The sequence below is a fragment of the Oratosquilla oratoria genome, chromosome 2, assembly GCF_046742065.1.
Source record: "Oratosquilla oratoria isolate Oo_2021 chromosome 2, ASM4674206v1, whole genome shotgun sequence".
NCBI classification, from domain to species: Eukaryota; Metazoa; Arthropoda; class Malacostraca; order Stomatopoda; family Squillidae; genus Oratosquilla; species Oratosquilla oratoria.
The window spans coordinates 51,753,034-51,762,699 of record NC_134778.1 but is presented as its reverse complement, the minus strand read 5'-3'; the positions used below and the strand labels follow the sequence as shown (position 1 = coordinate 51,762,699).

Here is a 9,666-nt window from a genome sequence, read left to right as displayed (position 1 = left end):
AATGAAACGTTAAGTCTAGAGTATGTAGCTTTATTCAGAACCAGACGTTTCGACCTCTTGGGCCTTTCTCAGTGGACTGAATACAGAATAAGAATCAAAGTCCGTCAACAGCTTACATGGTGATCTGACGACCCTGCGTGACCTCATCCCGGTCACGTTGTCCCCCCACACTCGCCGACCGCCAGTTGTGCGGACGTTTGAGCCCAGGACATAAACCCCTTACGAGAATTTGTGGTTTTCTCGGTGGCAATGTGTGCCGCCTCCAAAGCTTTCCTTTTCTTTTTTCCCATTTTCCTATGTAGAACGTGGGCTTCCTTCCAGTTTGGCAAATGATTTTCTTCATCGATATGAACTACTAGGGCATTTGATGTTCTGTGATGTTTCACATCCCTCTGTGTTCTTCTAATCTTCTGTCCATGCCCCGTCCTGTCTCACCGATGTAAACTTTTTCACAACCTGTACAAGGAATTCTGTAAACAACACTTTACAGGATGAGCTTAACCATATCTTTAAAACCTTCCAAGAATTGGCATATCCTTCGGGCTTTCTTATAAAATTAAAACACAAAGCCATCAAAATTATGAAAAGGAGCACAACATCTACAGACAACAGCACCGACAAGGACAAAATATTCATTTCAGTTCCTAACTCTAGATACGCACCATTAATTAGTAATTTTCTAAAGAACACCAGAATAGATTTAGTAACATCATCGGGGAAGAGAATTTGTGAGTTTACCAGAAATACTGAAATTTTGCAAAAAAATTAAAAGTGTTGTTTACAGAATTCCTTGTACAGGTTGTGAGAAAGTTTATATCTGTTTATATCTGTATTCAGTCCACTGAGGAAGGCCCAAGAGGTCGAAACGTCTGGTTCTGAATAAAGCTCCACACTCTAACCTTAACGTTTCATTTTGCCACCTCTATATATATACTGTATATATATATATATATATATATATATATATATTTATATATATGTATATATATATATATCTATATATATATATATATATATATATATATATATGTATATATATATATGTACATGTATATATATATATATATATATATATACATATGTATGTATAGATATATGTATAAATATATGTATGTATATATACATATATTTAATGTATATATATATATGTATATATATATATGTATAAACATATATGTATTACAAAGGATTACAAAGGCGGAGCATGCCGACAGGAGACCTTTTGGTCCATAGCTAGGTCGGATGCAAAAAAAATCATATTAATAATAAAATAATAAATAAAAACTATGATAATGTAAATAACAAATAAAATACATAAATAAATGCATAGGTATAGATAAATAATAAACAAACAGGTAAATAGTAAATAATAATAAATTGACATATAACTAATAATAAATGAAAATCAGACAGACAAATGATAACAAAACAAAAACAAATAATATAAGATAAATTATAATCATTACAGCATCTTACTTAGGTATTTATCTAAATGATTCTTAAAGCTTCGAACTGAACTACATTGCACTACCTGTGCAGGAAGTTTATTCCATTCATTAACTACACGGTTGGCAAAGTTGTTTCTACCTACTTCCAAATTGAATCTATTTCCGGACAGTTTGAGACCATTGTTTCTTGTCTGATTCTCATTAATGTAAAAATTTGGTCACTTTTGATGTTGTCAATTCCCTTTAGAATTTTAAAGACCTGTATCAAGTCACCTCTGAGTCTACGCTCTTTTAGGGAAAACAGATTCATATGTTTTAGTCGATTTTCGTATGATTTGTATATGTATATATATGTATATATATATATATGTATAAATATATGTATATATATATATATATATACAGTATATACATATATGTATATATATATGTATTTAATGTATATATATATATATATATATATATATATAAATATATATATATAACACAGCAACATAGATTTACAGCATGCTGATGTTGCTGAATTTCGATGGTTAGTAAAGTTGATATATTGGTAAATGTCCATTTACCGGTTTTGATTATTGGAATTGCTTTGTGTGTATTTGTGTACGTATGTATGTATAGTATACAGACATGTAGAGCACGTAATCGCAACAAAGCTAGCGTTGGGTCTTGGGATAAAAATTGTACTTAGTTGATCGTACAACGATGATAATCTGAAAAAACATTGGCATTATAGCACATTTATTGGCGCATTCTTAATCATATAAGTCCATAATCTTTCTCTTGGCTGAATAAAATGCTCTCGCTTTATCCAGAAGAGACAGTAGAGTGCCTCATTGTCGCGATGGGTTTAGATGCACATTTGTGTTAGTGACTTAGTTTGATGTGATACTGTACTGGATGCAATGGTTTCGCTACATAGTGACACTAGTTGAGTAGCCTATCGCGTCATCGTAATTATTATAAAAGCCACATAATTCAGGACTTCATATTGTAGTTTCGATCTAATAAGGATTGATATAAGAATAATTATACATGATATTGTAGTACATTTTAGTAAGGGTTATATTTGACTGATGGGTTCTTAAGTTTTACAGACTTGTTGTGTCTTTGCTTTCTAATGGCTGGCTCCACAGTGCTGTTCAGTTTTGCAATATTTAAGTTTTTTCTACATAAGAAGGATGCATCAATTGAAGCGCCATCAGGAGACTGGGGTAAAAAAGTTCAACGCTGTTTATCATCACGACGTACGCATCAGAGAAGCAAGTAGTAGTGGAGACGTGTTGAGGCAGATAGTACCAGTGGTGCAAGTTGATTAAACTAATTTCACACTTGAGTCGTAGGGCAAACTATCTTGAATGATGACGTAAGTGGTAGTTCTTTCTGTAGGTTTTTATATGTGCAATATATAATGTAATTGCAACAACACTCCCAGCGGGAATGAGTTGGGGACGGAGACAGAAGGGAATAAGGGATTCTGCCTCTGTTGAATTAAATCAGAGTTAATCAGAATGAATAAGTAAGATGACAACATCCACAGATGAGACAGACACCCCATGAGGAATGACTTTTTCATCTGAATAAGATTGTCTGGCGTTAGAATAAGTCTACAACATATTATGAAATGTGAAATACTTCTCGACGACATAGAAATTTTAACTAAAAGAGACCAAGTCAACGTAGAACCAAACTTCAAATAGGAAAGGGTCACGGAAGCATCTAATACAAAAGAAATCTTTAATTGCGAAACCATAGAACAAAGACATATGGCAACCAAACGATTAAAAGCAGACCATAACACATAAATACCGTGTGAGGACGGAACCTTTATTAGTATGACGTTTCCCTTCCTACAGCTTTTTCAAGTACATAAAGCGAAACGTCGTAACAATAAAGGCTCCGTCCTCATTTGTGGTGTTAATTTCGGTAGGCTTGTCGGCAACTGCCACTTTCATACAGACCCTAATGAAGAAAACTGGCAAAGCTGCTGCATCGAAGAAATGTTTGATAAGATCGAGAAACCTAAGGTATAATCTCGCTACATTGATGACATATTCATAGAAACTATGTGTAGTGAAGATATTGAAGAACTAAGAAACTACCGCCAAGACACATCTGGCTTAACATTTACTGTTGAATATAGCATAGAAGATCCATGCCATTTTTAGATATACTCGTCAAAGAAGAAGATAATTTCACAACTAACCTACACGTAAACCCACAAATCCTGTCCATTGTTTAAGCGGTAAAAGCGAATGCCCCCAAAGGTACTGTACAAGCCTACATACGAAGAGTACTCACCCATTGCAGTACATGAAACAGGTACACACAGAAACAAATAGATTAACACAAGTACTATTGAACAATGGGTTCACCTAACAAAATATAGACGAAGTAACCAAGAAAATAATCGACAACTGGTACTGCACACAATAAGACAAAGAAAAACAGAAACCAAAAGTGAATACGAATAATCAAACTCAAGTTAATATCTTACCAATGTTACTCTACTTTATACTCTTAACAGCTGTTAGCGGGTTGCCCACCACCAACAAAGGTAAAAAATATCGAGACGCGGACGAAAGAATAAAAACAATTGTTCATGAATACAATGGCGAAAGAAACACTTTGGAATATCTCAGAGGAATAGCACATAACTATCAAATGAACTAAAGTTTTCTTCTTTATTTCTTTATTTCATTTCTTTATTTTTATCTTTCATAAAAATAGAATTATTGTGCAATACCCATTTTTAATCTATTTTATAGAATAAGAATATAAGAATGAAGGAGACTGCTAGGCAGTTCCATGTCCATTACCACCTGCCATCCCCACCCATCAAGTTGTCTAACCGTTTCTTAAAACAACTTATATTTTCAGCGCTCACTACATGGTTACTAAATCTGTTCCATTTGGGATCCACCCATTTAGTCTTCTGGACAATTAGACCTCCACTAATTAGTCTTCTGACAATTAGTCTTCCTTTGAAAAATAAATGTGGACATTTAGTCTTCCCAGTAACTTGTCTTCAAGTTAAAATAGGATAACCAGCTTAAAACTTCAGTTATTATTTTATTATCAATTGGTGATTTGATATAACCATATATAAATGATAAATAAGATAAGAATAGGAGGATTAGAGGCTCTAGGGTACCTTGTATTACACGTCTGGTATGACGTATACCAAGTTGATTGATGTGCTGCTAAAATGAGGTATATGTGTGATGGTGAATCAATTGCATGAACGAGGTGTCTACATTTTTGTGGACGAGTTGTCTTAGTTTGCAAGTTTGCGGACCAGTTGTCCGAAGACGAGTTATCCGTTTAGGATATCAGTGAGGAATGTGAAAATGAATATATTGAAGTCAGGTCTCCCTATTGTAGGTGGTCTACCAAGTACAAGGATGATGTTGACCTCAGGTCAAGAGTAACAAACTCTGGAATAACATTATTCATTTCCTTTCACATAGAATAGAAGGTAAAAAATTTGTATATCTTAACACATTATATAACTCACAGACTTAAATTCCCTTGCAAAGCAAAACCGTGTTTTCTTAGAAGTGAAAATGTATCTGAAATCCAATAAGGGTTATGCACTCATAATAGATTTTATTTTAGGATAATTTTGAAATTACCTTGTGAATTCACAATATCTTAAAATAAGATAGAAAATTCTCTTCTGTAACCAAAGAAGTTGAAATAAGACATCACTTAAAAGCGGTACATATGAATGGAACTGAAACGTCCGCGGTCGACAATTTCATGAGGCCTAAACAATATTATTAATGAATTAACCGAAGTAGTTATGTTGGTGCTTCAAAAACAAATAAATAAGAATAATTATTGTCATTTTGGTATTTTAGATTTGAAGTAGACAAAAGTAGACGTGGAATAAATTTCTAACTTATTTAATTTTAAAGAACATCAGAAGACTAAATGTCCAATTTTAGAAGACTAATTGTCAGAAGACTAACTAGTGGAAGACCAATTGTCCAGAAGACTAATTGTCAGAAGACTAAATGTCCTACATCCGTTCCATTCGTTGAGCACCCTATTGATAAACCAATTCTTGCCTATTTCCTTTTTAGATTTAAATTTGTCCGTTTTAAACCCATTACTGTGATTATTGCCCTGCTGTGTTGATATGATGACCTTGTTTGCGTCACCCTTGTTAAAGCCATTGATCCACTTAAACAACTCTATTAGATCACCCCGCACTCTGCGTCTTTCCAGAGGGTGTAAGTTAAGGTGCCTAAGCCTCTCTTCGTAAGGTAAATTTCTGAGCCCATATATCATTCTGGTCATTCTGTACTGATTCTAGTGAATTGATGTCCATTCTATTAGACGGAGACCAAAACTGTACCGCATAGTCAAGGATAGGTCTAACGCTAGATAGAGTTTGATAATTACCTCTGCACTTCTATTCGTAACCGTCCTAACAATGAAGCCTAATGCTCTGTTTGTTTTATTCCTGGCGCTAATGCATTGTTTTTTGGATTTAAGGTCAGGATTCATTAGAACTCCCAAGTCTCTCTCGCACTCAGTTTTCTCTAAAAACGTGTTATCTAAGCTATATCTATTTTCGGGAGTGTAGGACAGCTGCTCACCGAACAACTGCTCACCGGACAGTTGCTCACCAGACAAGTGACAAATAGGACATTTGCTTACCAATTTTTAACTGTTTTTTCATTTATCTTTATCACCTGTTATGGTTTAGCATCATACAGGCACCTCTTAATAGGCCTGTTTTGGCTTCTTCTAACCTGTGAGGGTTTTCTTGGAGAGGGTTCAGCACATGGCTTCTTCTCACCTGATGGCTTCATTGGTGAGGTATATAATGCAGGGCAATTCATGGTTGGCATATTTAGTCATCATGGAACTTATTGCATTAACCAGAGGTGGGACTAAGTTGTGCTTAGAGGGTCACATGTATGTAAAAAAGATTGCCAAGAAAGACTGGATCAGGTGGCAGTGTGTGAAGCAGCGGTCTATTGGATGTAAAGGAGCTGTGACAACAGATCAAAATGTAAGCATTTAACTTTTATATTTCAACTTTGTTATTGGTGATCATTTCCATTTATGAAAATAAAATATTTGACTATTCTATAACAGGAGTACCTATTCTTAATATTTCATAACTTTTAATATTTACAACATACAGTACCATTCATAATAAAGTTACATCAGCAAAATTTTGCCATAATTCTGGAAAATTTCAGCAAATTTGGGTGAACTTTTTTAGGTGAAAATTAGCATAATTCGCCAGGTTTTTCATTTATTTCATAGAAAACTTACTGTGGAATTTTGGTGAATTTTGATGAAGAAATGTGGCAAATTTTGGGTAATTTTCGCAGCTTTTTTATTTTATTTTGGGAGTAGAAATATGGAGAAATTTTATATAACTTTATTTTGACTAGTCCAGTATACAAGTAAAATATACCAAAATGTGCAGAAAAGTCTGGCCTATGATAAATGGGTATTTAAAATGTTGAAGTTATCTTTGTTAAGGTTGTATCACTGTTTTATCAAGGTTTAACATTTTTAGTTTAAAAATGTTGTATTTTCAGGTGAAGGAGGTCCGTTCACTGACTATTCACTCCCATCCAGCTGACAAAGTTGCGGTTGAAGTGGCTACAGTTCGGTCAACCTTGCGTGACACAGCCAAGGTTTCCAAGGCCAGACCCATGCAGATCCTGTCTCAAGCCCTTCTGGATGCCAGCAATGAGGTTCGTGCTAACATCGGAGACCTCAATACCATTAAGCCGGACCCCAGGACACAGAAACGGAGGCACTTCCTAAGGATCCTGCTACCCTCTCTGACTTCAACCTTGATGGGGAGTGGATGACTACAGGTGGAGATGATCATAGACCCTTCCTGATCCATGACAGTGGACCAGGTGCCCATAACCGTGTGACTGTACTTGCAATCAAGGAAGCACTGCAACTTCTGCGTCAATCCCGTACTTGGTACATGGATGGTACCTTCAGTGTTGCCCCCCCCCCCATATTTACAGCCAGGTGTATGTTATCCGTGCACCAATGGGATCTAGTGCTGTTTCTTGTGTGTATGCTCTTCTTTCGGCTAAGCATCAGTCTGTCTATGAGGAGTTGCTCCAGGCTGTGTTGACCAAGTGTGAGGAGTATGAACTGTACCCTGACCCTACCACTGTCATCACAGACTTTGAAAAAGCAGCAATTGGAGCTGTCACTGCAGTCTTTTGGGAGCATGTCTCTACCCAAGGCTGCTTTTATCATTTGACACAGAGCACTTGGCGTAAGGTACAGGAACTTGGACTTACCAACTTGTACAAGAACTCTTCAGAAATTCGGCTGTTCACTGGGATGATGGATGGCTTAGCCTTCCTGTCACTTGATGACGAGAAGAAAGGTATGACTTACCTTCATGACAACAATCCAGATGAGCCTGGTATAGATTCTCTACTCTCCTACTTTGACAATACATATGTGTCTGGCACTTTCCGACGAGTTCAGAGTGCCCCTGGAGCTCCTGTACGTTTGAGACGACTTCCTCCTCAGTTTCCACCTGCAGTGTGCAAATTTACATGAGGCAACAGTCCAAGACCGTGCCAGAACCATCAACATCTGTGAGGCATGGAACATTGGTTTCCAGCAACTTGTAGGCCACAATCATCCCTCTGTGTGGACTGTCATGAAGGAATACATATTCCCCTGTTTTACATATCCCATTGTTATCTGGTTTCGTTGGAAGGCAGCTTTGAACTGCGCTTCAAACTGCGCTTCGAACGAGTTTCATTCATGGTTGTCGTTTGTGACGGAGGGGCGACACAGGTTGAGTTTTGATTAGGGAGTTGGGGGAGACGGACGTGTCAGAGTTGTCTTGGTAAGGCCGGAATACCCCTTTTGAAGTAGTTTTGAGCTGTAAAATTCACCATAGGAAACATATACATTTATTTTTAAGAATTGTTCCAGTGCTATTACAAATCTATTTATTTAAATTCTTGAGAATTGAATGATATAATATAATAGAAAATTTTGCAGTTTTTCATTTTTCTCCCTAGTACCTTATGGAAATTCTTTCATCAACCCTATCTCCCAGCTCCTTTTCCACCCCTGTTCTCCCCCTCACCTCCTCATTTCTCACTCTATCTAGCCTAGTAACCCCTATCATACTTCTCAGACATTTCATCTCAAACACATTCAAACTCCTTCTCTCTTCCTCTCTCATGTTCCATGTTTCCGCCCCGTACATTGCTGTTGGCACAATCACTCCTTCATATAACCTCCTCTTAGCATCCATTCCCAGATGTCTATTTCTCATTACACTTTTTAATCCACCAAGGCATTTACTCGCTTCTCTCAATCTAAATTCTACCTCCACCGCCACTCCTCCCTTTCCTGTCACATTCGCACCCAAGTATCTGAAACTATCCACTTCCTCCAGTTTCTCACCCTTAATGCTCACTTCCAGCCTACTGTCACTCTCTCCCCTTGTACATCTCATCACCTTACTTTAACCCACATTTATCTTCAGCTTCCCTCTTTCACACACCTTCTCAAACTCTGTCACTAACTTCCTCAATCCCTCCTCTGATCCTGCTACAAGCGCAGTGTCGTCAGCAAACAACAACTGGCTCACCTCCCACTTTTCTCCCTTTTCTTTAATCATGGAAATAATGGAAAGCTATAAATGTAAGTGATGAATCATAACAAATGGTGGAGATGCGGGGCACTATGCAGTAATGCTTCTGCATATTAATAGTGCATGACAGTGATGTTGCATATGAGCCTGTGCATGATTGTATATTGAAACTGTTTTAGAAATTGTACTTTAGTTTTGTTGTTGTTGTTGGCTGACATGGAACCTTTTGATTTAAATACATTTACCAAAGAACCAGCTGGGGAAAAAGTTTGATATAGCCAAGGTGGCACGCTTAGTCCCCACCTTTGATGAAGCTGACCCCGAGGAATTTTTTTGACAGTTTGAAGGGTTAGCAAATACTTTCTCCTGGCCTGTACAGTATTGGTGTGTACTGATCCGTACTGTCCTGTAAGGTAAAGGCCGTTCCCAGTTCTTGTTCCTTTCTACTACCTCCCAAAATAATTACGAACTTGTGAAAGATCAAGTTCTCAAAGCCTATTTATGCACACCAGAATTTTACCGACAAAAGTTCGGGAGCTGTTATAAAAAGGACCAGTCATTCATTGAGTACAGTCACACTGTAAAATCCGTGAT

General features: G+C 36.8%; 1 protein-coding gene across 2 annotated transcripts in view; it reads left to right on the top strand.

Annotated features, from left to right (window-relative positions):
- LOC143038663 (uncharacterized) overlaps nucleotides 1-7,297 on the top strand; it is an 88,435-nt gene extending 81,138 nt beyond the window's left edge. The window contains exons 1-2 of one of the 2 annotated variants that reach the window (XM_076208175.1): nucleotides 6,275-6,477; nucleotides 7,019-7,297. In XM_076208175.1, coding sequence (XP_076064290.1) covers nucleotides 6,289-6,477; nucleotides 7,019-7,297 — 468 coding nt within the window. In that variant the 5' untranslated portion in view covers nucleotides 6,275-6,288. Of the gene's footprint in view, nucleotides 1-6,274; nucleotides 6,478-7,018 lie in introns of those variants that run through there. The other variant, XR_012967592.1, reaches the window with a different exon arrangement.
- The last annotated feature ends 2,369 nt before the right edge of the window (nucleotides 7,298-9,666 follow it).